The sequence below is a fragment of the Lissotriton vulgaris genome, chromosome 3_1, assembly GCF_964263255.1.
Source record: "Lissotriton vulgaris chromosome 3_1, aLisVul1.2, whole genome shotgun sequence".
Taxonomy (NCBI): Eukaryota; Metazoa; Chordata; class Amphibia; order Caudata; family Salamandridae; genus Lissotriton; species Lissotriton vulgaris.
The window spans coordinates 950559814-950587613 of record NC_141689.1 but is presented as its reverse complement, the minus strand read 5'-3'; the positions used below and the strand labels follow the sequence as shown (position 1 = coordinate 950587613).

Below are 27800 nucleotides of genomic sequence, written 5' to 3'. Positions count from 1 at the left end.
GTTCACTAGAATAGTGAGCACTGCATATCAGGCCACCTTCTCACATTGGTGAGCAGCGGTTGGGATTTGAGCTTGCTGTTGTTTTACCACACGTATCCTTAGAATATCTTGTTGAAAGATCACATAAGTACTGTTAGTACATATAACTAAGCTTAGAATACTCTGAGTTCTACTGAACCAGCTGTTGCAGCTCCTCAAGGCTTAGCACACCTCTGCTGCAACTCTTAGCAAGGGATCAGTAGGTAAACACATAGTGTAGGTAGGTGCATCACTTACACCACACTAGAAACAGTATGTTGGACAAAGGAGGTAACACTGAGTCTCCCCTTGTGTCAGTTGACCCTCCACAGGTCATCCCTTCAAGATATACTGTGCTTAGCTTCCATGAGTTACGACAAGTATGTACCTCTAGGAAGATTAAGCAAGGGGCTAACCCCACCACCTCCTTTCTGATTGGTCTCCTAGAGACTTATGATGCCAGAAAGGCTGAGAGACTTCTTAGCCCTTCTACTCCAGAAGGAGGCATGCCTCCCCTTGAGGGAACCAGAGGAGACCCTGACCTAATCCACCTCTCCATTGAGAACGAAAATGGGGAGGAGGATGAGGATGAGGATCCCTCTGGGGATGAGGCAGAAAAGGGACAGGTAGAAGTCGTTAGACTAACCAGGTCCAACTTAAGCAAACATGACAGTGGTACTGGGGGACCCCTGGGGCCACTATCAGGTCAGCTTAACATTGGGAATGGACGAGCCAGATCTCTATCAAGAGGCTCTGGCAGATCCCTTCAAACCAATGGCTCTCACAACTCTTCTCAAAGAGGGATGACATCCCCTCAGAGAAGAGTGTATGAAGCTAAAGAAAGGGCAGCCAATCTGAGGATTGAAAGGGAAGAACTTGCCCTGGCCAAAGAGAGGCTTGCCTTTGCTAGAGAGCAACAGTTAAGTGGGGTAGTCCCCACTGGTGGCAGCATTGTACCTAGCAATAGGGAAAGGAGTTTTGATACAAAACACCTTGGGAAGATAGTGCCCCCTTTAAACAAGGGGATGACATCCACAAATGGATTACTGCTCTGGAGAGGGCCTGCACTGTGCAGGGTGTTCCCCAGACTCAGTGGGCAGCTACCTTGTGGCTCTCCTTTGAAGGTAAAGGAAGAGACAAGCTCCTCACCACAAGGGTAGAGGATGCTAACAATTACCAAGTCTTGAAGAATACACTGGTTGAAGGGTTTGGCCTAACCACTGAGCAGTACAGGGTGCTGTTCAGGGATACCCAGAAAACTCAGTCTCAAGATTGGTCTGACTTTGTAGATTGTGCCACTAAGGCTTTTGAGGGCTGGTTGCTGGGCAGTAAGGTTACTGATTATAAAGGATTGTATAATTTGATGATGAGAGAACAAATTTTAAACAATTGTCAGAACCAGTTGTTGCATCAGCATCTTGTTGACTCAGATCTGACCTCTCCCCAAGAATTGGGAAAGAAGGCAGACAGATGGGTTAGAACAAGAGTCAAACAGAACCAGGGCCAGAATCAAGGTGGTCAGAAGAAAGCAGACCAGAAGGGTAAAGATTCTAAGGGGGAACAAAATGACCAGAAGTCTTCGACAGGTCCCCAACAACCCAAAGAGGGTGGGGGTCAGGCTCCCCAAAAGAAGAAAGAAGGCCAATCTAAAAGGTGGTGCCAGTACTGCAAAAGTAAAACTCACTGGTTTAGTGAGTGCACCAAGAAAGGAGGAGGGCAGACTCCTGCCACTGCAGCCCCTAAGGCACCTGTGCCCCCTAGTACAGCCAGCAGTGGTAGTGCACCTCCCAAGGGTTTAGTAGGGTTAACCCTGGGTTCTGAGGGGTGTGACAACTTAGTTGGTACACTCACTCAGGCTGTCCTTGTCAGTACAGGGGATATGGATATGTCCCCTGACATAAGTCCCAATACTTTGGGCAAATACAGACAGACACCTTTCATTAATGGAAAAATGGCTCAGGCCTATAGGGACACTTGTGCCAGTGTCACAATGGTGACACCTAACTTTGTGGACCCTGGACAGATCATGCCAGGTACAGAATTCCTGGTGACCAATGCAAGCACTGTCACTACCAATCACAGTATGGCAATTGTAGCTTTCTCCTGGGGAGGGGTAACTGGCCAAAAGAAGGTTGTAGTTAGTTCAGACCTCCCAGTGGATTGTTTGTTGGGCAATGATTTGGAGTCATCAAAATGGTCAGAAGTGGAGCAGAGGACTCACATGGAAATGTTAGGCTTGCCAGCACATGTGTTTGCTGTGACCAGGTCACATGTCAGGAAATGCCCCACTGAACAGGTGCTGGATCCTGGACCAATGGACCAGACACCTCCCAAGAAGAAGAGCAGTAGGGTTAAGGCTGTGCCTTCCCCCTTGCCCCAGGTTGAGGATCAAGTCTCAGAGGAGGTTGACCTACAGGAATTGAGGGAAACTGAGCCCAGAGAGTTTTAACTTGATCAAGTTGAATTCTTGGGTTCAGGGGGACCCTCAAGGGAAGACCTGGGGAAGGACCAGTTAAGCTGCCCTTCTCTTGAACCCCTCAGACAGCAGGCTGCTGCTGAGGCTGCTGGGAACGCCACAGGTACCCACAAGGTATACTGGGAAGATGGACTCCTGTACACTGAGTCAAGAGACCCCAAGCCTGGCATGACCAGGAGGCTGGTTGTACCCTTGTCTCAGAGAGGTTTCCTACTTACCTTGGCCCATGAGATTCCCTTAGCAGGTCACTTAGGCCAGACAAAGACTTGGGACAGGCTTGTCTCACACTTTCACTGGCCTCACATGAATGAGGATACCAAGGAGTTTTGTCGCTCCTGTGTCACTTGCCAAGCCAGTGGTAAGTCAGGTGGCACAACAAAGGCCCCCCTTATACCAATGCCTGTGGTGGGGGTGCCCTTTGAAAGAGTGGGGATTGACATTGTTGGTCCAATGGAACCCCAGACAGCATCAGGGCACAAGTTTATACTGGTGGTAGTGGATCATGCCACCAGGTATCCTGAAGCTATTCCACTTAGTACCACTACAGCACCTGTAGTGGCAAGGGCCCTAGTTGGAGTGTTCTCCAGAGTGGGCTTCCCTAAGGAGGTTGTCTCTGACAGAGGTGCAAACTTCATGTCAAGCTACTTAACTGCAATGTGGAAGGAATGTGGTGTCAATTACAAATTCACTACACCCTATCATCCACAATGCAATGGGCTTGTTGAAAGGTTCAACAGGACCCTAAAAGGGATGATTCATGGACTACCTGAAAAGCTCAGGCGTAGATGGGATGTCCTGATCCCCTGCCTTCTGTTTGCTTACAGAGAGGTCCCACAAAAGGGGGTTGGCTACAGCCCTTTTGAACTTTTGTATGGGCATCCTGTGAGAGGCCCACTGTGTTTGGTGAAGGAAGGATGGGAGAGACCTCTCAAAAAGCCTGCAACCAGCATAGTGGACTATGTACTTGGTCTCCGCTCCAGGATGGCTGAGTATATGGAGAAGGCATCAGAAAACCTTAAGGCCAGTCAAGAACTTCAAAAAGCTTGGCATGACCAAAAGGCTGTCCTGACTGTTTGTCAGCCTGGACAGAAGGTGTGGGTGTTGGAGCCAGTGGCCCCAGCAGCACTCAAAGACAAATGGTCTGGGCCCCACACAATTCTTGAGCAAAAGGGAGAGGTCACCTACCTGGTGGACCTTGGAACTCCCAGGAGCCCCCACAGGGTGCTCCATGTCAACAGGCTCAAAGCATATGTCGACAGGAAGGACATGAGCTTGCTCATGGCCATAGATGAGGGACAGGAGGAAGAGAGTGACCCTCTCCCAGACCTGCTCACTCAGAATCCTGATGATGGGTCAGTAGATGGTGTTGTCTTTTGTGGCAGCCTCTCTGAGCATCAACAGAAAGACTGTAAACAGGTTCTTCAGTCTTTCAGACATATGTTTTCTCTGACACCCAGTCAGACCAATTGGTGTACCCATGAGGTTGACACTGGTGACAGTCTGCCAGTTAAGAGTAAAATCTACAGGCAGCCTGATCATGTTAGAGACAGCATAAAAACTGAAGTGCAGAAAATGTTGGAGTTGGGAGTCATTGAACCCTCAGATATCCCTTGGGCTAGTCCAGTAGTTCTAGTGCCAAAGCCTCACACCCAGGGTGGTAAGAGAGAGATGAGGTTTTGCGTAGACTACAGGGGTCTCAATGCAGTCACTAAGACTGATGCCCACCCAATACCAAGGGCAGATGAGCTGATAGATAGATTGGCTTCTGCCAACTACTTAAGCACATTTGACTTAACAGCTGGGTATTGGCAAATCAGGTTAGCTGAGGATGCCAAGCCCAAGACAGCATTTTCAACCCCTGGTGGGCATTATCAATTTGTGGTAATGCCCTTTGGTCTGAAAAATGCACCTGCCACCTTCCAAAGGTTGGTGAATCAAGTCCTTACTGGGCTGGATGACTTCTGTGCAGCATATCTAGATGATATTGCTGTCTTTAGCTCCACCTGGGAGGATCACCTGGTCCACCTGAGGAAAGTGTTAGAGGCTCTGCAAGCAGCAGGCCTCACTATCAAGGCCACCAAGTGCCAGATAGGGCAGACACAGGTTGTATACCTGGGCCACCTTGTAGGTGGAGGCCAGGTTCAGCCACTGGAGAGCAAAATACAGTCAATCAGGGACTGGGCTCCTCCAACCACCCAGACTCAGGTTCGAGCTTTCTTGGGCCTGACTGGATACTACAGAAAGTTTGTCAGGAACTATGGTTCAATTGTGACACCATTAAATGAACTGACAAGTAAGAAAATGCCAAAAAAAGTTCAGTGGACAGCAGGCTGTCAAAAAGCATTCGATGACCTAAAGCAGGCCATGTGCACAGCACCTATCCTTAAGAGTCCAGACTACTCCAAACCATTCATTGTCCAAACAGATGCTTCTGAGTTGGGTGTGGGAGCTGTTCTATCTCAGCTGAATTTTGATGGTCAAGACCAGCCCATTGCTTTTATAAGCAGAAGGCTGACCCCCAGAGAGAAGAATTGGTCAGCTATTGAGAGGGAGGCCTTTGCTGTGGTTTGGGCCCTGAAGAAGCTGAGGCCATACTTGTTTGGCACTCACTTCAAGATTCAGACCGACCATAAGCCCCTCTTGTGGCTAAATCAGATGAAGGGTGAAAACCCCAAACTGCTTAGGTGGTCCATTTCCCTACAGGGGATGGACTTTACAGTGGAACATAGACCTGGTACTGATCATGGCAATGCCGATGGGCTCTCCAGATATTTCCACTTAGAACAAGAAGACTCACCTGGTCAAGGTTAGCTTATTGTCCCAAAGTTTGGGGGGGGGGGGTCATGTAGGAGAGTAGGGTCTGCAATCCTATGATCACCCAGATTTTTTGCTTTTGTTTCACTGGTTTACGACTTTCTCTGGCTGTGGGCCTGCCAATCAGACCCACAGCCTGGCTGTTCTCTTTCTAAATTACGACATGTACCCTAGGTGCATTTACCAATTGGTACTGGGCCACCTTATCAGACCCTGTAACTCAGGGCATAGGTGTACCCAGGGCTGCCAGGGGCTGCAGCATGTATTATGCCACCCCTGGCTGGCCTCCTAAATCTGACACAACTGGCTGCATGACAGCTGGGGCAAAGTCGTGTAATCACCCTTTGCTGTAGGTGTAGTATACCTATACCTAACCCTAAAATGGACACACAGATTCCTATCAGTCACTCCTATGGCAGGCCTTGACAATCCTGAAGGCAGAGTGCTTGGAATCGTGTGAGATGGTGCTCTGGCATGAGCTGAGCCTGTCTGCAGCTTGCGGAACCAAGTCCTAATAGCTGTTCCATGATATCGCATACCATATACTCTTAAGTGCATTATAATCCTCGCGGTTAAATGCTAACTTTGGTATTGTTTATCAAAACATGTCGAGTAAGGTGTCATACGAATTGGAATACTAACCCCTCGCCAATTCTGGCGACGGGGTTAGCATTCCACCCTTCTAGAGGGACACGACATGTATGTAACTGTGAACCCCGGTTAAAGTTAACTGAAGCCTCAGCTCCACAAAATGGATGCTGCCACCACAGACACGAGTCTGACCTCCTGCTGCTGGGAGTCCTTCCAGCGAGGGAGGCCTGGACAAAGGGTTTCCTGTCCGGGGCGGTGCTAGCACCGTCCCAGACATGGTTTTGTGTATCCTGGGTAGGCAGGGCTTTTCAGGAAGGTGACTGCTGAGTGGCACCCCGGTGCTCACTACGCATAGGCCGGTCTGAACCAGTTCCAGGGGCACACCAGCCCCTGGCCTGGGGAAGTCCGGCATGGCAGAGGGGTGTAACCACCCCCTCCTAGTCCCACCCATAGGCAGGACCTAGTCACCGGGTCAGCCCCCTTTTTTAGTATAAAGATGGGAGCGGGCCCCCTGTTCAAATTAGATCATCTTTGGAATCAAGACACGACTTTCTGCGAAAGGACTTCAAGATTTCTTCCTCAAGATTCTCCCTTGTGGCTAAGGAGTAGTCACCCTGCATCAAGCGGGCACCATCCTAAGAACACTGCGGTCTGCTGCAAGTCCTTCTTCACGAATCCGACGACCCAGCTCGACGAGACCCGGCTTCCCTGGCACCTCTGACCTCTACTCACCTCTACAGCAAAGCTGAGAACCGTGAGTGCGACGAGACCTCGAGGGACCGACGATCGCCAAGACTGCACGACTTCTTTGTAACAAGCCCACCGAGTCTTCCACTGGTGAGTGCTTTGGGGTCCGAGAAGCCCCAACCCTGCGCAGCTCCAGCACCCAAGATCAGCCTCCCTGCATCTCCACGATCTGCGTGGGGCCCTTCTGCTGTTTGCTGTGCACCGCGTTGTTTGGCTACTAGCCGGCTGGCTTGTGGCCTTCTGAACGACGCCCGACGACATCACTGCTGCTGATCTGGTTGCTCCAGACTGGCCCCTGCTTCCTTCTTTAAGAGAGGCACCCCGGACCCTCCTGGTCCACTCCAGACGCCATTTTAGGTCCACCGCGTGGGCTTGAATTTGCCAAGGCTTTGTTACCCAATCCTGGGTCCAGCGACGCCGACAGCTTCTATCTTCGTGGGACAGCTCGATCCTCCTTCCTGGTTGCCGACAACGCCTCCTGGTCCGTGAGATCTTCGAGCACAGCGTCACCCACTCGCCTTGTCGAGGTGGCTACCATCCGGTGCCCTCCTGGTGCCCACTGACTACTGGCTAGTAGTCTCGAACTTGGTCCCCTCTGCTTTCAGGTGTCATCTTCCATCGATCCAGGCTTGGATCCACCGAACTTTCTTCACTGGTCGCCTGCCAGCAACTTCTTTCTTCCAGGCTCCTGGTCCGTCAACGAGGATTCCCGACGTCTTTTGAGTCCTATGCAGCTGCAGCCCCTGGGCTAGGTAACTTCGGCATTTCGGTGCCCCAGCATAGCCTCACTATCCAAGGGTCAGAATCTACTTTCGTTTTCTCCCTACCAGGTCGGGTTCGCCCAAGAACACTAACTTTGCAATTCCTAGCTACCATAGACCTTGTCCCGCATCTCGCGTGAGAGTGCACACACTGCACCCGAGTCCCCTGGGTCTCCTAGAAGTAATCTAACGATTCTATAGTTAAGTCCTAGCGATTCCAAAGCCTATTAGTACTGGACTTACCTGCTAGTAATTTCGCATTCCACTTTTCAAGTATATGGTTTTCCGTGCCCCTCGGGCATTTGTATATACTGTGCTAACTTAAGTATTTTTGTACGAGTTTTGGTTTGTGCTTAGTACCCTGTCCTCATAAAGAGTACAGGGCTGTTGTGATTCTTAATAAATAACTGTTTATTTTCATAACACTTGTGTGGTGTCCTTTCACTTGGTGTTCAAGGGGTATATGTGGTATAACAGCTGGCTTAACACGCCCTCTCGAGTCTTTAGCCTTAGACTGCTCGTATCCACGCTACTAGGATAGCTGGTCTATAAGGTTGACTTACAACCAATCATCAATAAGGGTTGCTGGACTGATACATAGTGTTCACTAGAATAGTGAGCACTGCATATCAGGCCACCTTCTCACAAGAAGGATGTGGGGACCCACGCAAGAGACGCGGATGTCCACATAACAGTGGAGGCCCCGTGGCCAAACAGATTCCTGATTGAAATGTTCAGGAAGCAGCATAGGTGGACTATGGCTCCTCTACACGCAATATATGTAAAGGCGGTTCAGGAGGGAGAACTACCAGATGACATGCATGCTGCAACTATAGTTCTATTTACGAAAGCAGGCAGACCTCTGAACAGATGCGACTTGTATCGACCCATTTCACTACTGAATGCGGATATTAAGATCCTGGCCAAACTGCTGGGTGCCAGGCTGAGGGCAGTTTTTTTGGAATTAGTGCTTCCAGACCAGAGCAGATTTATGCTGGGTCGTTCGACCCGGCTGAATCTTAGGCTGCTGCATAATAATTTGGCAGCAGCCTGGGGCTTGCCGGCGGGAAGGACAAATGCGTCCCTGGATGCAAACAAAGCTTTTGATTCAGTGGAGTGGGCCTAACTTTTTGGGGTGATGGCCAAGATAGGGTTTGGTCCTAATTACATCTGGTGGGTCAGAATGTTGTATGACCGACTTGTAGCCAGAGTGCGGGTTAATGGTCATGTATCATAGGAATTTAGTGCACGACGGGGCACCCATAAAGGGTGTCCATTTTCGCAGATGTGATTTGCCCTGGCTATAGAATTACTGGCAGCATGGATGCGTGTGGATGCACAGGTGTGGGGTTGGCCCGGATGTTGGGGTGTGGTTAAATGCATCTCACTGTTTGCTGATGAAATCCTGCTTGATCCGACCAATGTGGCCCAATCATTGGATAGGCTACGAGATATCTTCTGCATATTTGGGAATCAGTCTGGTTTTGCCATAAACTTGGAGAAATCGCTACTGTTCCAAATGGAGAGATTTACAGGGGGAGAGATACTCCGTCTGTCACTGCAGATAGAATGGTAATAGTTTAAGTATCTGGGAATCGGGATAACTAGACGCCCGAACTCACATTACAGGGTAAACTTGGAACACTTGCTTAAACGTCTGGAGCAAGAAGTGAGACGCTGGCAATCACTGCCATTTCCCTAATGTGGTACGCTGCAATGTACTCCACATTATCCCCTATGAAATACCGGAGACCTGTTTCACAAAGGTAGACGCATTGGTCCGAACACTACTTTGGTCAGGGTAACAACCCAGAAATGCCATGGGAGTCCTGTATAGGTCAAAATACGATGGGGGTATTGACTTACCGAATGTGTGGAAATATTTCAAGGTGGCGCAAGTGAGCGTGGTGAGCGACTGGTGGCACACGGACTGAGACGACCCAACATTTAGACAAGACAGAATAGGAAGGGGGGCAAAGAGTTACCTACTATATGGGGGCAAACTGACACCTGAAGCGTGCCCGGTGACAGAAACAGTGGTGAGGTTTGGAATAAACTAACCAGGGAAATAGGGTGGAGTCATCAGTTGACTCCAAAAACACCATTATGGGAAGGCTCCAGGGTGCGGCCACTGGCGGCCTTCCAGGGATTTAAAGGTTGGGAAGCAATCGGCATATCCGCACTGTCATATGTGTGGGATGTGAATGGGGTGGGCCCCTTCTCCTATCTCAGACAAGAATATCAGACACCAGAAACACAGAGGGTACATTATGGCAGGTTGCGGCAGGACCTCTGGGAATGTGTCTCCCTGGAAAAAGAAACGCAAGAGGATTCCCCACTGGAAAATAGACTTTTGATTGGGTGGGTACAAAATAATCTGATCTCAATGACATACAGCACAGTGACGAGAAATACACAGCCCCCCTGCTGAGGCTACAGCGAAAGTGGGAGCAGGACGTGAGGGAGCTGGAAGGGGTGACTGGTGAGAAGTATTAGAGTTCCCTGCGATGGTGGCAATAAAAGCGAGTTTTAAATTGATTCAACTCCAGGTTCTGCACTGGTCATACTACACCTGCACCTTGCTTCACAAGTTTGGAGGACTTGGGGCATGTCCTGCCTGAGGGGGTGTGATCTAGAAGGTAGTTTCCTACACACACTATGGAGCTACCCCCATATCCAACCTTCTGGGATAGAGTTGGTTAATCGATGTGGAAGCGACTGGTTACCTCTGGAGATGGTTACCTCTGGGGCTGGCCCAGTCTGGAATTACTGGGCATATGGGGCCCAGCAGACCATTCCTGATACCAGAAACTGTTAGTAAACTTGGGTTGCATGGTGGCTAAATGGGACATTGCACAGAGGTGGGTGGGGCAAGACCCCCCTACACATCCAAACTGGGAACTAGGAATGGAATTCTGCAGCATAATGGAAAGAAAAGTTTACAAGGGGAGAGAGTTTGCATGAAAAAATATGAAAATATATGAGGGGATGGGACCTGGGAGTGGGTTAGGAGAGAGAAGCATGGTGAACACCCCTTCTACACGGGCTATGAGGGGGAACAGTTTGTTCATCGAGGGCTGGTAATACAGACCCGGGCTGTTTTATGGACCCAGGAAGGAGTGTACTACAGTCACAAATATTGATCCTTGTGGTTTCGAGTATATTGGATTAAACCACGTGAAGAACGGAAGGTGGGAGGATGTCGTGAATGTTACGTTTTTCATATTTTTTGTGGAAAATAATAAAAATATTGCAAAAAAAAGTGCAAACATTCATGACTATGTAAAGAAATACATACAAGTCACCATCCCCACAGGACTACCTGTTTGAAAGAATCAAAGGCTTCTACAAATCCAGGTTCCTAGTGCTGAGGTTTTTCCTAACATCAATAATTGATGCACTGCCGCCGTGGGCTCCAATACCAAGTTCGATGCTTTTATAGGCTGTGCTTGGGGCAAGAAGAAATACTTTAGCCCACATTATGCATATGCTCCATTTGCAATCTGCACGCAGAAAGCGCTTACATAACATCTTTAATACTCATGGAATAAGGATTTGTCATTATGCCCGTCTTTTCTGTCTGCAAAGCTCGCTCAAGCGCCTAGGTATCAGTCTGTCTTGTAAAATGTATCACCATCACAGAAAACTTGCCTATAGGTGGCACATAACGACCCTGAGGATTACATTGCTAACAACAGTTGGACAAAAGTAAAAAAAAATATTGATCTGCAAATGCGGGGCACTTTTTTTTCGCTATCTGATTTGCTAATGGGGGCCACATTTATTTTGGTGATCTTGCCTATATTTTGTCCCAGTCCAAACATGCCACCCCCATTGTAGCTGCTAATGCGGGGGTTCACACCGCCCCTCCTATCAGGCTAATGCAAGTTATCTTCCAGGAGCTTCAGACAGGGAAAAGATAACTTTCTAAAAGTTACTTTCCCTAAATATTTATTAAAAAATGTAACATCACTATAAAATTAGATTTTTAAGAAAAAACAGTAGTTGAAATGGCTGTCGTACTTGAACCAAATCTGAGATCGAATTAATATTTTAATGTGTTCTGTAGATTATCTCGGAGGGCAGCCGGAGCTTTCCACAAGGAAAATAGCTTTTGGGGACTTGTTGCCAAAATACTCGTAGGGGACTTTTCACCAAAATACAAGGTAGGATGCACAATATTGTGCACCTTACCTTGTGGTTTTCAAGGTTTTCACAGGAGTCATGTCTTCCTTGTCACATTAATGGATGGCACAATAAGTGCTGCAGTCCCCGGGCCACATTTACCTTTCCATGCCATGGGTGTTGTTTCTACACTATATACTGTGGTCTTACAGGAGAATATGCCTATTTTTCTCGCTGCCCATCACCCTGCATGTTGTTACAACACGGTCTTTACAACAACCGTGTTGTAATAATACATACCATTACCCCGCGAGTCGTAACAAAAACTTGCTGAGTGGGGCGATGGATGTTGGAATAGTATAATTTACTATTTCAACTCCGGTCTGTACGGACAGTAGGGAAGGTGTTGGATTTTAAATCCAACACCTTCTCCCTCCATCGCAAGTAGTTGTTACGACTTGTGGGGTAATGGTATGCGTTATTACAAAGTGTTCGTTGTAACAACCGTTTTGTAACAACATGCGGGGTCACGGTTTCGTGGTCAGGATTGTTTACCCTTACAGGAATACTATATACGATGGCCTTACAGGAGAGTTAAATATATAATCCAGGGATTAGCCGATTTTTTTATTATGTTTTAGGGGTCACAACACATACACTGTGCACTGGCGGGCAGCACCCCAGTGGTCAGAGTCTAAGCACCTAGCAATACAATTCGGCAAACAAATTTGGTGACCATTCAAAAGAGGCATTTTCGCACAGTTTATAAACCTAAATGCAAACAAAAGATAAGGAGAGAGGAACCTACAGTGGACTGAGAGATCAAGGTTTGGTGCAGAAACTGCAAATATCTTTTTTTTCAACAACAAGGACACTAACTGTCACCATGAGAAAGCAACACAACTTTATCAGCTTTGCTGGAATTCCATAGCCTCTGAGAGTAGAGGGAGATGCAGTAGCTCCCTTTGTGTGGAAAGCATCTTCATTGTTCCTTTAAGTTATGCGAGTGAGAGACAAAGCCACCTAATAATTCTTACTGGCTCCTTTTGGTGCTAAAGCAGTTTAGCTAGAGACAGGAAAGAAGGCACTGGAAATAAAATGCAGTGACATGCTGTATTACCATTAAGATGCAATTGTTCCTTTTATTTAGCCTGCTAACCAGTATTATTGCCACTATGTCATTTGTTCAAATACATCTGTTTTGCTTGTTGTATGCAATTATGCACTAGGATGGAACTTTGATCTAGTTATTCTAAATGCAAATTATAAAGACATATATTTAGTGCATATTCTGGAGTGTTTATTTATGGTGAAAGAGGGTTTAGAACCTACTAACAACTAGTACTCCTGTAAGTCTCGCAGTACTTTTCGTTACCCACAATGCACCATCTTTATTTAGTATGCAGGGGGATCAGTGTGGTTATAGTCCACTGGGTTCTTTGTCTCAGGATTGGTACATTTACTAAGTCCTTGTTATCGAAAGGTCTTTACACCCCCAACTCAGGTGTATTCCAGATAAATTCAGAAAATATATCATTTCTGGCCATTAAGAAATATCAATGGAGCCAGGTTATAAAACACATCAACGGTACTGTTCACTCTCCTCCTGGATTTGTCCAAGGGCAAGGATGTTGATTGTTGTCCTCTCCCCTTGCTAAACCCAGGAGGGGCGTGCCGCTGACCTGCCCTCTTCCAAGGGAAAGTAGGGTTGTTGTTTCAAACCTGCCTTGCAAAAGGATGGGAATGCTTTTGGGCCCGCCCCTCTTCTTTGACGAAGGGCAAGAGGGAATCTGCGCTATTGAAAACGTTACCAAAGTGTTTGTGGGTTGTTCACAGATGCACTGGTGCTTTATAAGTAAATGCACACATGGCACTTCAAAAATGAGGGTCACGGTGGTTTAGAACTGCTAATAGATGCCTGGTCACAATTGTAAACAGGACCTAGGGCATTTTTCAGCATCCTTGCCCATAAAATGCTCCAGAGCTAGGCACTTCACTCAAGTAACCAGTTTTTTCCTCCCCTCCCCAAAGAACGCAAATCCCTGCCCTGTAACTTGCTCAGGTGGGGAAGGACAAACTGTCAAGCAAGGACGCCCACTGGCACAGGTGAAAGATCTTTCTGTATGGTAGAGTGATATATTCCATACACTGAAGAAAAAAGAAGAAATGCTCCTTAGGGCATTTCCTCTCTCTGCAGAGCAATACAACATTGAACCGTGAATTTAAAAAAAGTGTTTTTTTAATCGCTTTGTCTTTTTCTGCGTGAGATAAAAAAATAAAGCAGTTGTGCCACAAAAATGCAGTACTTTGGCTCTCCTGTTATTATCCAATAGTGGGATGGCGAGTCCTGTTTCTCTAGCTTTCCTTAGAGTGGGTGGCATTATTTGTGTTTTTTGTAAAAGAAAGATTATTGTGGCAGCTCACCCTGTCCCATGTGTACACTTGTGCTGCTGTGCCCTGTTTGCAACTGCAAAACATTTTTAGGTCTCGCCCTGGAACAGGGACAGAGACTCTATAGCTGGCGGATGCCGGGGAATGAGGGACAAGAAACTGGCACGATTTTTAGCATTCGGATTTGGCTGCGCGAACGCGCACGTTCCGTCCTGCGCCGCCCTCCCAGCCTACTGCGCATGCGCCGCCCTCCCAGCCTACCGCGCATGCATGCACACAGACACAGACACACACACACACACACGTCGCAGACAGACACTCGCTCACACACACACCCCCTCCCCCACAGTCACACACACGCACTCCAAGACACATACACACACGCACGCACACACATACACACACATACACAGGCCCCCCCCCCCGCGCCTACATGCTCCTCTCCCTCCGCCCGCACGCCGCTCAGCAACGCACTCACCGGCTTCCTCTCCTCAGCTGCAAGGCCCGGCAGCAGGACTCTTCTTCCCTCCTTCGGCACCGGGGCGCAGGGTAGGCTCCTGCCTGCTCCGGTGCTCCCTGCTCCCAACACGGCTCCAATCGCGGCTCTTCCGTGGGAGGCGGGGTAGGCTCCCGCCCTCCTACTTCCTGTTTCCGGGTGTCGCGCCGGCCTGCCTGACTTCCTGGTCGCAGGCCGGCAGAGTAACGAGGATGTTTTGCGGTATGTATTTATTTATTTAATTATGCATTTTTATATAGCGCAGACTTTACCCGAAGGCGGTATTTATTTATTTATGTATTTATGCATTTTTATATAGCGCGGACTTTACCCGAAGGCGGTATTTCTTTATTCATGTATTTATGCATTTTTATATAGCGCGGACTTTACCCGAAGGCGGTAATGCTTGCCTTAGCGTAATGGTGTTCCTTCTTAATTTATTGGTGGTGTCCCTGTTAGAATTATTCCCACTTTTAGTCTAGCAATGCTTGGCATGATGTTGGCATCTTTGGCATTATTGAGCCCATCCCTGGTATAATGGGACCACAACGTATTGTGGGCATTCTTGACACAATTGTGCTTCTCTTCACCAGCGGTGATGGTCATCCCTGGCATGCGATGGGTGTTCATGGAATTGGATGTTAATATGTAGACATGTAAAGCCAGACTCTGTCCATGGGGCAGTAATATTCATGAGTACTTGATGACATGGAGATCAAAGATACAACTAAAACTGAAAAGCCATTATTTTGAGAGACTGTCATATTTGTTTTTGGGAATCAGAAATATTTATTAAAATGAAATGCTTGTAATAACAAGCCAATGCATGATTACCAGCTGTGATCGTGTTTTCAAAATGTTTGTAAAGTTGATATTAAAGTGATAATTCATGCTAATTTCTGTAGTCTTATTTACATCTTGTTTACAATTATACTATACTACTAATGTATGTTTACTAGCCATAACTGTACTGTTATATGTTACATTTTAATTACAGTGTTTGCCTTTTACAATCATTTTCTTACAAACTACCTCATAAAACAAAAATATTTATGGCTAAAATATTTTGCACTGTTTGCACAATATATTTGTGATGTTTACACTTACCTATTTGAAATTAAAATGTACAAATGGACATTTAGTCAATTACCATTAAAAAGTTTAACTTTTTTGCTAAGATATTCTTGTAATCTTTTATGCAAACAAATTTAAATACTGCATAAATAATTTTAACAACAAATACTTTATATGTAGCTTTTTATGTACATAAGAAAACTATAGCATAAAGCAAAAAACATTGCCATTTACAATAATAATAGCTCAAACTTAAATAATGCGAGACCTATTGCATTGCAAATGCTTGTTTTGCTTTAGTGGCAAAACCCTTCTCACTCCTTGGCAAGGCAGAGTTGGAGGGGACACCAAACACGAGGTAAAAACAGCAGACGCAACAGCAACCCTGTTGGCCCGAAGCCCTCACCCTACCCTCCTGTGCTATGGTCCTTTTGTATATCTATCAAACTGTTGTTGCCGCACCAGTCTTTAGGAGTGTGCATGGCATAACATTTTCTTATTGAAGGGAGACAGGCTGCTTTTTTTTTAATTAATCCCGATGTTCGTGAACATTAAGAGCAATACTGAAAAATATGGTGGGGAAATTGGTGCTGCATTATGTGTAAGCTGTCAGACCATAGGCCTACACATTTATGCAAAATCTCTTTTCAGCCAGTCATACTTCTAAATGTAAATGTATTTGAGCTTATATAGCGCACAGCTACCCACAAAGGGTTTCCCGGCGCTTGCTTAGGGAACCCGTCCTGGTATTCCCCTGTGAGATAACCCCGGCAGGGTATCCACAAGGTGAAAGCCAGGCATCCCACCGCGAGGGGCCGTTGTGGAGATTAAGCAAGCTATTGCCCAGAGTCGCAGAGTGTGAACCCGTGAGTCGAGAAGGCACCGGAGCGAGAATTATCGAGTCCGTGGAATTTTTGAGCCCAAGACCCGCCGAGGCGGGGAATTGAACCCTGGTCCAGGGCCAATCTCAGCTTCCGGGTCTGCCGCCTCTAACCCCTGAGCCACACTTCTCCACAATGAGATCAGAAACTCCAGGGCCTTCTTCCTGACACAGACCTGGCCTGGCCAGGTATAAGGAGAAGGATACAAATATGAGTTGTACTAAATAATTTTCCCTGGCCAAGCTATGGATGGTTATCTTGACACCACACCTAAACAATCTTGCCCATGTACACAGATGTTTCTTGGGTCATTGAAAATGTGTAGTCCTCCTTTCAATCAATTTTCCAGACCTTATCCTTGTGACAGGGAGGGTTGCCCCATATATAATTAACCCCAAACATGTCCAACAATCATTGTGCTCTTCCTTCCCAAAGGTCTCAGGGGGTTGGGTGGAGGGATCCTATGACCCCCCCTCCCCACCTCCCACCCCCGTAAGCCCACTGATTGCATGACTCTTCTCAATGCTTCCCACCTTGTCCAAGGAGGGGGCAGGGAGTTCCAAAAGAAATTACACTAAGGCAGGTGACAGCTGTCCCAATTCACCATAGCAATAACAATCATGGCTCCGTACCAGCTGCCCAATTTCCTTAAGCAGCAAAAACCATATCACAGCAGGAGGACCGTGGCAGTAAGTGTCCTATTTATATTTTTATATTTCCGAACAGGATGGCTATCCAGCTCTCAGCTGGCCTCTTCAAAATTAAATGTTAAACAAAGGAACTCCTTTACATTCTTTGATCTAGGTTAGAGGGAGGGGCAGGAAGAAACATTTGCTTCATCCCATTATATATAGATTGGGGTACATACAGTGGCAGCGTCAACTATCTTGCCAATGAGCAAAGGTCATGAGGGTGGATGAAATGTAATCTATGTGGGCATGACATCCACCATAGAGTTTAACAAAAGAAAGTAAAATTACATGTAAGTTATTTGAGGACAACAGAAGGTAGCTTGCAGCACTTTACAAAAAAGCCCAGATGAAATAAATAAATACGTACTGTGTGGGGCTGCCGATACCCTCAAACATTAGAGTTAAAAAAAAAGGTTTTCCCATTTATTTCAATCAATAATCTCTTGTAGCGTTCGGGAACATCTGGCCAGCTTTATTTGAAAGCAAACACCACTAAGATTGCCGAACTATGGCAGACTTGTAACTGTGGAATAGTCCAACCCTTAACAGAGCTCCTTTTTAAAAAAAAAATTTCTTGTGGTGTTTGCAAATATCAAAAGAGAGAAAAATAAAAATAAATGTGTTGTTGGTGTAACATTTTAAAGGCTTTCAACAATCTTCTGGTACTGGAAACCCAAAACAGCAATTGTGTTTCTTTTTTTTTGTTCTAAAAGTATTTTATGTTCCTCTGCGCTCAATTTCAGTTAGCCTTCCAGCTTTGCCCGCGTGCTTTGCGAGTTGATGCTGCCCCTGTACCCTCACATATTATCGTCATATTATCGTTACTGCTAGGGACAATAGTTTGTGCAAAGATGGGAAATTCACCAATTATCGTTGTAACATAACTTTAAATCCACACCAGTTCTCAGTCTTTCTAGCTTCACATTATCATGCATATTACGTCATTAGGGATTTCCCTAATAACATAATAACTGTTGACATATTTATGGAGTGGTATAGCATTTGAAGAGGAAAAAGAAGGGGAACTTTACCATATAATACCAAAAAACAAAAAAAAAAACAGTGTCATGCAAGGAGCATTTAGTGCTGTAGGATGTCAAGTGATTGCCTTCCTAACGTCCACAATGGTACATGCTTTTAATAAATAAGATATGCAAACAATTGAACAATTAATAGTGGACATCATTTTTCTGTCCATGAACTTTGTCACGTAATCGTTGAAACTCTCACACTCATCCACATACTCAATCATTCTCTTATTCCCATATGTATTTGATATGTCACCCGGCATGGCAGCAGTGGGAATTACATTATGGTTATGCTGCTTAATAGTAAGCTCAAGTCGCCTATGCTCACATTAAAGTAAGGTATGTTTATGAAAAACATCAAAAACTCCATTAAAAAACTATCAGGCACATGCATCAATCTTTTTTACGAGCGCAAACAGTGCGATTCGCAAAGATCGGCCGTTTGCGCTCGCAAAAAGGGCTTTTGCGATGCATCAAGGTTTAAGGCACTCACAATTTAAGAATTTGCAATTTATTGCGATTTCTTAAATTGCGATTTCATTTAAGGAATCGCAATTTGCGGTACCTTAAATACAATGCAAGACCCACTTTAAAATAGCGATTTTGCTATTTGGGGCCGCAAATTACCGAGCAATTAAACTAGTCGGTAATTTGCAAAAATGTAGAAAAATGCACTAAAGTGCATTTTCAAAGTTTCATGTTGCGCACACACATGCCCTTGGGGCATGTGTGTTTGCAACATGGGTGCACATCACAATTTCAGGGGTGCAACAGGGTGTCCTTTTGACACCCTTTCACCCTTGAAATTGCATGCGCAATTTGTGAGTACCTAGTGGTACTCTCAAATTGCACATGCAATCTCCTATTCATTCGTATGGGCATGTAGGCCCATAGGAATGAATGGGGAGCCATTCCCTAATTGCGACTCGCAAATTACAAGTTGCAATTAGGGATTGTTTAGGAATCGCTATTTTTATAGCGATTCCTACATGCATAGGCTTTTGCGAGTCCTTAATTGCGATTCCTACATGCATAGGCTTTTGCAAGTCCTTAATTGCGATTCCTCAATAATCTCAATTAAGGACTCGCAAAATTCTACCTTGATGCATGTGCCTGATAATCTCTACTTGTAGTGACATTATAGTTACAATGCACAAATATAAAATTGCTTAAACTCCCTAGTTATAATAAGCTTGATGATGCCCTGCACTGCACATAACTTCAAACATGACACAACCACTTCATTAATGGTATTTACCAAAAGAGCGACCCAACTGTCAAGGTGTCAATACTTTTGGTTGCCTCATTAGACCCATAGTTTTTGCCTTATTTGCAGAAAACGGCTAATGGATCTCACCGAATCATAAAAGGATCAAAAGTTGCTTTAAACCAATTTACCTCATCCACGTTTGGTGAATAGCTGTCCGTTCAACAGGAGGAATCTGATATAGATATAACTAAAGCTTCACTATAACCTACTAACTAGTTGATCTCTTAAAGTATATATGTACAATAAGTGTGCATATTGAGTAATGGACTATTCCAAATACCTTTTAAACATTACATTAACAGCAGAGTGATTCAAAAATGCTCAAATATGCACCTGTTTATCAGCAAATCATTCTAATACTGTTCATCTGAAAGTTTTAACCATACTGGAGAACTTTCTTTTCCAGAGAAAAACATTCTTTACCAAATCCCCATAATCAGAAAAGAAGCAAGCATATCAACCCATATTTTAGGACACTGTTAGCTTTAAAGCATGTTTCATATTGTAGAGAGAACCCTGTAATGGATGTATAAGCCTATTATGCAAAATAAGGTCATCATGCAAACCCTATCTATAAGAATGTGGTTTTTTGGATAATGTTTATTGCAGCTTGCACCGTTTCTTTGCTTGCTAGCATAATCTTCCTAGTACTTGTTAGCTGTTCATCCCATCTAATTGTCCTGTACAGGCATTGTTTTACTTATCCAATACACATGAACTGAGGAATCTAATATCCATAGTTAATTTGATAATATACTATTGTGATTTGCACCTGGAACAAGAAATTACACTAGCAATAAAACCGAATTCACTGTTCAGAGGTGGCTGTTACAAATTGCTAACAATAAATACATCAGATTTAAATCAGCAAGACAGGAAGCAGAATTGAGTGTCATAGATTTCTTTCATTAAGAACATTTTATCGACTATTGGATGATATTTTGATAATAAAGATCAGACAGTTCTCTGAGGGGATATAAAACAATATATCCTAATATATGTTGGGGTATTAATAGGATGTGCTGATCAGACTTTACAGACTCCTTTTTAAGCTAGGGTTGCTCACAGACTTTTACTTATTGTTTTGATGATGGAGGGGTTGGCATTGCATTTCATGCAGTCAAGCGATAGTTTGTTTGGAGTCATTTAATGTCCGAATGGTTTTGGCCAATCTGTTGCAGAATGCTTTAATTTGGCGTATCTCCCACCTTTTTTTATTATTATTATTTATACCTTTATTTTGCAAAATATAAAATTCCCTAGTAAATACCATTTCATAATCAGACTGATAAGAATACATAATGTACATTGTTAAAATCAACTCATCAGATTTGAAAAAAAAATACTAAAAGAGAGCATTAAAATATATATAGATTTACCTGTCATACTACGTTTACTAAAGTGCACTCATAGAAGTTACATATTATACTCTGGTGTTTTTACAGCGTGCTAAAAAGAGCATTAAAATTGATGAAGCTTGGTCTGTCATGCTAAGTCTACTAAAGTGTATCTATAAAAAATATATACAGTAAGTTCTGCTGCTTTTATAGGTTTGTTATTCGATGTATTTTGTTTTGAGTCTTTTGAATGTTATAACCATAAATGTTAGTAGTTTCCCTATAGAGGCATTTTATCGTGTCGTAAAACAAGCTAAAGTTGTCTCCTTCACAGTGCGCAAAGATAGTTTCCTGAAGGAGGGAAGGAAATTACTTGCTGCAAATATTACTCAGCCGGGGACAAGGGCCGATAATATGATTTAGGGATTCCATGTAATAATTACAAAGTCTGCAGTTGGGGGGCACTGTGTGTTTGGATTTCCAGGCACAATTGAACTCTTTCAAGTGAATATGTAGCAAGTGGAATCTAAAGAAGTTTTGTTTTGTTAATGTCTCTAAATTGAAAGCAGTGTACTGCTGGTTCGGCTGAAAATAAGATTGCATGAGGAGCTCCGAATGTTTGTATTATGCAGCTTTTAATAGATCTCTTAAACAAAAGGACTTCTGAAGTCTGTCCCTAATGGCTCTGTTACGGATTGGTGCTACCATTTGCATAAGATCCTGTATGAAAGGTAAAATGTATTCTTGAAGGAAGGTATTAATTTTATCACAAGAGAGAGGAGCTGGATACAGAGTTCCGTTTAAACGCCTGATGTATCAGTCCTCTCAATGAGTCTTCTTTTGCACAGGCACAGTCACAGTAGTAGTTGTCTGGCCCAGTGGTCCGCCTCCATTGGTTCAAGTCTAATCAGTGCGGGTGGAGTGGAGCTTCGTAGGTTGAATATAGAGCACTAAAGAATTCCGGGTGGACGATCAACTCTTCGTGGGTTATTTTGTGGATATTCTATTCATTTTGTACTATTGAGACATAGCTCAGAAGAAGAGTTTGTTTTCTCCTACAGGCTATATTAGTTGGTCTAATAAAATGCCCTCCGTATACTTGTGCTAGCTTTTGTTTTTAGTGAGTTTAAATGTTGTGTGGCAGTTAGGTACTTATCCAGATGGAAACCCAGGTAAACAAATGATTGACTGACTCTACTGTATTGTTTCCTAACTTATGTTGAACTCTCCCAAACTAAATAATTATTGTTTTGCTGGTGTTAGCAGAAGGTCAGAAACAACAGGGATATACCCAAATGACCCTTATATACCTGGGCATAGAACATAATTATAAACAAGACAGATGGTATAAAAGAATAGATACACAAACAGTTACTGGGTAGAGTACATTTAATTTACCCTCACCGCACTTATTATTAACAATGAATATAACAGACAAAGTTATATCCTACATGGACAATAGCACCTAATCAATGAAAAACAGAAAATGACATATATCACAACATTCTGTACATGAACAAGGACAGCATGAAAATATAACAAAAACCCTACAAATAATTCTTTACTAGTATCTTCCATACAATTCTGGACAGACCACTAAGAGGTAGTCCAGGTGACACACTTCAAAGTTAGTCAACTGATCCAATTTTTTCTTAGTGTGACACCCTATAGTTTTAAAGCCTCACTACAGTTCTATTGGCTACTCCTTATTAGTATTGTCAACTTGACCACGTTTCAGTCTATCATCTGCTTAGGCCTCCTCAGGACAGGGTTAATACATTAATCTGTAGAGCATCTGACTGGCACATACTCAGGATGTCCTTCACAACCTTGCGCCACAAAAGTATCTAAGTTCTCTACTGGATCCTTCACATCACAGCCCAAGAGTCCCTATCTCTTCATTGGGTTTAGCTTTGAGCTGGCTCCAAGATAAGTCGATTTTATATGACACTCAATATGTTTTTCAATTTATAATGCATTTGGATCTTTTAAGGTAATGATGCTCAGACTGTGAACCAACAGTATGCAATGAAAATATCACATCTGGAACAAGAAGCAGAACAAGCCAAAACAGAGCTTGCCGAAACACAAGCACTTCTACAAGAACTTGAGAGCAAGGAAACCAGAGACACTGCTCAGAAGGCAAAGTTACAACGAGAGTTTCGGAAGAAGATGGATGCAGCAAAGCTAAAAGTGCAGGTAGTTTATTTCTCTATTAAGATGAATACATTTCAATCCTTTGACTGCCCACATTTTCTCGGTCTTTTATCAAGCTGTGCGTGCATGTTAAAAACCATTGCACCTCTGATAGTTGTTCTCCACCTTATTTTTTTACCTTCAGACTGCTGCTTTCTGCCATCTTGCATTTCATTTTTAAGCGTGAAAATTAGTCATTCAAATTACTAATGATAATATATGCAGAAAGGGTCTTTTCAGTCACTGCTGAGTGACATCAAACAGCCTTTTAATCCCAAATGACATTGCTGCAAGGGACATCACATAGAATTTATTTGATATTTATTGTTGTTTTGCCATGATGGCATCACAAGAATGAACAGTGCTTTCATATTGCAATCATTTGAATAAGTGGCGAGTGATACATGTGTGCTAATCCATTTACTGCTTGTCCAAGGGTCTAACCCTTCCTCTGCAGAGGATATCCTCGGAGAGATGGGAAACCTGCTGCAGTCTATAGGCACTGAACTGTACAATTACTCAGAAGAGTAAGGGGCATGTTTATTGAGCCACCAAGGATGTAGCAGTGCCCTGGGATTTACATGGCATAGGTTCTGGTAGCCCCCTGTGCAGAATTCAGAGCCAGATACTGGTGCCCAAAGGGCAAAGCCAACAATTCTCCATTGCCTAAATGTTTCACACAAGGGTACCTGGTGGCCTGCCTCATATAATTCCTAATCAAGGATTAGGGAGAGTTTCTCCTCAAGGAACAGGTCCCTCACTGGTTCAATATAATGCTCAACTTTCTGTAGTGATGTGCAACCTTCTGATTGTGGGGTTTTGAAAGCTAACACAGTGACATATTTTCATTTAAGGGAGAGCCTCTAAACACAAGGCCATGTGGTTTGTCATTAGGCCACAGGGCATGAATGAATGTCTTACTGAGTTGTACTGGGTAGAAACCTAAATTGCATCTATCTTTGGGATGCATTAAACCACTTGTATAGATGAATGGCAGAGAGAGTGTTATATCTCCGACATGCACCGCTGTCTCAGCTGCAGATATAGGGCAGGGCTTAGACCATTGCAGTGGGTACCACCCTTAAAGTGGATACCAAAGTATTTATTTATTTATTTTTATTTGCACATTTTTCTATAGCGCGAACATGATCCCGAAGGATATCAGAGCGCTTTACAAAAGAATGGAAGGAAGGACATAAATCCAATATCGACATCAAGTAAGAATACACAAAAGGAATAATCACATAATACCCAGACAATCAAATCAAGGAGAGTAATACAATAAAAAGGAATATAGGAGGGAGGGCACACAATGCGGTAAAGGATAGCAGAAACAAATGATGGTGCAATGGTTGTAGGATCAATGAATTTGAGCAGGAGAAGCCTAGACCCAATTAAGGTAAGAATACAGGCGATGCCTCCTCCCTTTTGAATTGGCCTGTCTAGTCTCATAATGCAATAGTTCAGGGGAGACTAATATATTTCGGCATGGGGAAGAAGAGTCAGATAGCCATTATTCCGTTAGTATAGTTACGTCAATTTCCTGCCTTAATATGAGGTCGGCTATGTCTGGACTGTGCTTCTTTGCTGACCGACAGTTGAGTAGAATATACCTAATGTGTTTCTGTGGTTTGATCATTGAGGAGTCTAGTTTTTCAGAAATATTATCAAATTTATTAGGTTGTTAAAATTTAGTAATCTATTGCTAGTCTTTGAAATTATGTATGCGTTAGTTGGGACTGACTGAATACTGTGTTCATCTGACTTAGTAGGAGAAATAGGGGGTGGTTCATAGGATCGTAAGTGTTTGTATCTCGTTGTCTGTCAGATAACCAAGTTGATTGCGGGGATGGAGTAGTCTGTTTGTCGCTACCATTGGGATAGATTTTAGTTTCTCCTGGATTTCGTGAGTGAATTTCTGTATGAGCTCCAATTTTGATAGACATTTTTCTGATAAGCGTAGAAGGCTCTTTATGTCTCTGATAGCGAGTTACATGGCTTTATAGGTCTTAATGGATTGCAAGCTGATATTATCGAGCTCCATATTAGGGTGGGGGGCACTGCGATTCTCAGACTCCTTTCTAGGTTGAGGAGTGATAGGAAGTTGTATGGATGACCCTGTTGGTTTGCTAGCATAAATTGACTCTGGAGGATTGGGGCTACTGTTCGGCTTTACTGTGCCTATTTCCTTGTATCTTGTTGCTGTTTCGCGTTTTTTTAGTGTCGAGCCTAATAATACATCTCCAGTTGTCTTGGTCTAAGACTGTTGACTACAATCTAATGACTGTTTCCAGTATATTTGAAATCTTAGCGCAACGCTTATCTCATCCCAAAGGACTGACTAAAGCAAGTTTCCGCCTCTCCTGAAATGTCTAAAAGGCCAGCCGCTGCGACTGCGGGCAAGAGCAGCGGGGCCAACAGAGGCGGGACCCCGAGAGACGACAACAAGGGAAAATTAAATAAATAATACATTTCCCTTGTGGTCGTGTCCCGAAATCCCCCCTCACCCGGCCCCACCGCTCTCACCTGCAGCAGCCGCAGCTGTGAAAGGCCCTTGAGGAATTATGGCGTGTACATAACCTCCAAATGTCAGCACCTGCATCTAAACTGTGATCGGCCTTGTTGTACATAAGCAGTACTACCATCTTATTGTTGACTCATGTCATACGTGCCACAGTCAGTCATCCTTGGCTTCATAACTAACAGCACACCGAATCGTTGGATTTTCAGCATCATACTTTTGCTAGTAAAAATAAAAACATAAGTCCCAGAACTAAGCTGCATTTTGTAGTATGGGTTGTAGCACTACAAATACTACTACATAATGCTATTCACAAACCTCCATGTGGAGATTAGAACCCCTCCTGTCCCATCTTTTGTTGTGCAGAGATCCTCACACCGGTGTCTGCGCCCACTTAAATATACATTTTATTAGTACATTTAGAAAAGGACAGAGCTGAGAAGCTGGAAATGTGGAATCCTGACAACATAAAGGGAAAGGGAATAGATAGGAGTAAGGCGAGAGTAAGGGGGGTTAAGGAGGGGTTCATGGAGGGACATCTATCCACCACCAAAAGAGTAATCCCATTCATATTGACAAACTGTGCTTCTTAAATTACTACAGCCACAGAGTGACCCAAAACAGTAGTACAGTACTCCAGCTCAGACCTGGAGTAAGTGCAGCACCACGCCGCCAACAAGTGGTACTGCAATAACCTCCCATTGAAATCAATGAAATTTGCGACTTAAAATTATACCCCATAGGAAATAATAAATGAAATTAATTTAGCTAGTTAAAATATGAATAAAGATAATTTAATGTTAAAAAATGTTTAATTTAATCAAGACTTATTTTAATAACCTTTTTTGCATTTAAAAATTCATATAATACAGTTTATTAAATAGAATTACATTACTGTTAATTAATTATATAAACACTTTTTATAATTTCTAATACTTAATAAAAATATATATGGTTTTACTTTAGGTTGGTATCTATTTTTTAATTTAACTTTGAAAAATAAGGTTAATGTAATTTAATATATTTAAAATAATTTAATTTTTAAGCATGAATGTAGCTGATAGTACAGTATAATTTTTGTGTTTAATTCGCCAATTAAAATAAATATCTCTAAAATTTAACATTTTAAATAAAAGAATATAAAAAACGTTTTCCAAGTTGAATAAACATCTTTTCTATTCCCTATACATTACAAATGGGAGATTTCCGCAGTTGGGGTGGAGCTCTCCACATAGTAAAGTGCAGGGAAAAGTAAAATTGTTTTTTCCCAACTTTTTTCAATATGTTAAATATTGTTTTCTTTTTTTCTATCCCTTTTTCTATTCCTTTTTCTATTCATATGGCCTGTTTATACGTTCTGTGTGCCTTGTAAAATGTATGTAGAATCTTTTTTTGTGGTGTTTTCAGGGGTATTACTTTTAGGACTTCATGTGGACATGAATTAGCTATTAAAATGGCAGCCTCTCCCATCGTAGTGGGCCTGAGGAGAAGACCTGGCACAGGAAAAATGTGGACCTAATTTTGAAAAACCCTTCTTTAGTAAGTATGTTTTATCTTTCATAGATTTACATGCTTGAATCATCTCCATCTTCATGCTGGGAGTCTCAAAGTAGACATAGTGGGCTGTACAATGTTAAAGATATGGAGAATACCTATAACAAGACCCAGTAGTAGTCTATTCACATCATTGTAAGAGATCCAAAACTCAGCCATACAAGGCAAAGTACAGCATTCTCCTCTCCTCCCACAGGCCACCACAGTTCAGATTTCTACTGCACGTCGTGTGAAGACTGTGCCTTTGAGCTGTGCTCAGTCAGTCAGATAAATTACTATTGCTATCAAAATCTAGAAAGGATTCACAATTTATTAAGCTTAAAATAAACCAGACCATGACTGAAGCTTCCAAGAAAGGCCTTTTTAGTCCATTTGGAAGCTGTGGAAAAAAGAGGAATAGCTCTGAAGATCTACACAAGAAATGCATTTGCTGCTTACCTCCAGCACACAAGGCAAACAACCATTAAATCTGTGAAGCCTTCTCCACAAATACTCTAAGTGCACACACTTTGAGTGCACTTTAAAGACAAGATCTGAAGGAGAACCTCCTAAAAAATTCTTTAAAGCTTTTAAAAATCTACAAGAGAAGAGAGCCCTTCTTTAAATGTAAGCACTCTGACTAGAAAAAGTCTGTCAGAAACACATTACAGAACCTTTTCTGCACCTTCAAGTCCTAGAAAGAAGAAGCTGGCTCCGTAGTCTTCAAAACACTCTTTATCCTTACCAGCAATGAAAATTTGATCTGTATCACCGTCGAAGACACCATAAGCGGTATAGACACCAGCAGCGTCGACTACTATCTTCATCACTTGTAACTCCATCAATGGG

The 27800-nt window shown here is 43.6% G+C and overlaps 1 protein-coding gene across 2 annotated transcripts in view; it reads left to right on the top strand.

Annotated features, from left to right (window-relative positions):
* KIF27 (kinesin family member 27) overlaps positions 1-27800 on the top strand; it is a 479420-nt gene that overhangs the window by 210800 nt on the left and 240820 nt on the right. For both annotated transcript variants that reach the window (XM_086961311.1, XM_086961310.1), the window contains exon 10: positions 22695-22900. In XM_086961311.1, the coding sequence (XP_086817437.1) occupies positions 22695-22900 (206 nt within the window). The remainder of the gene's footprint in view (positions 1-22694; positions 22901-27800) is intronic.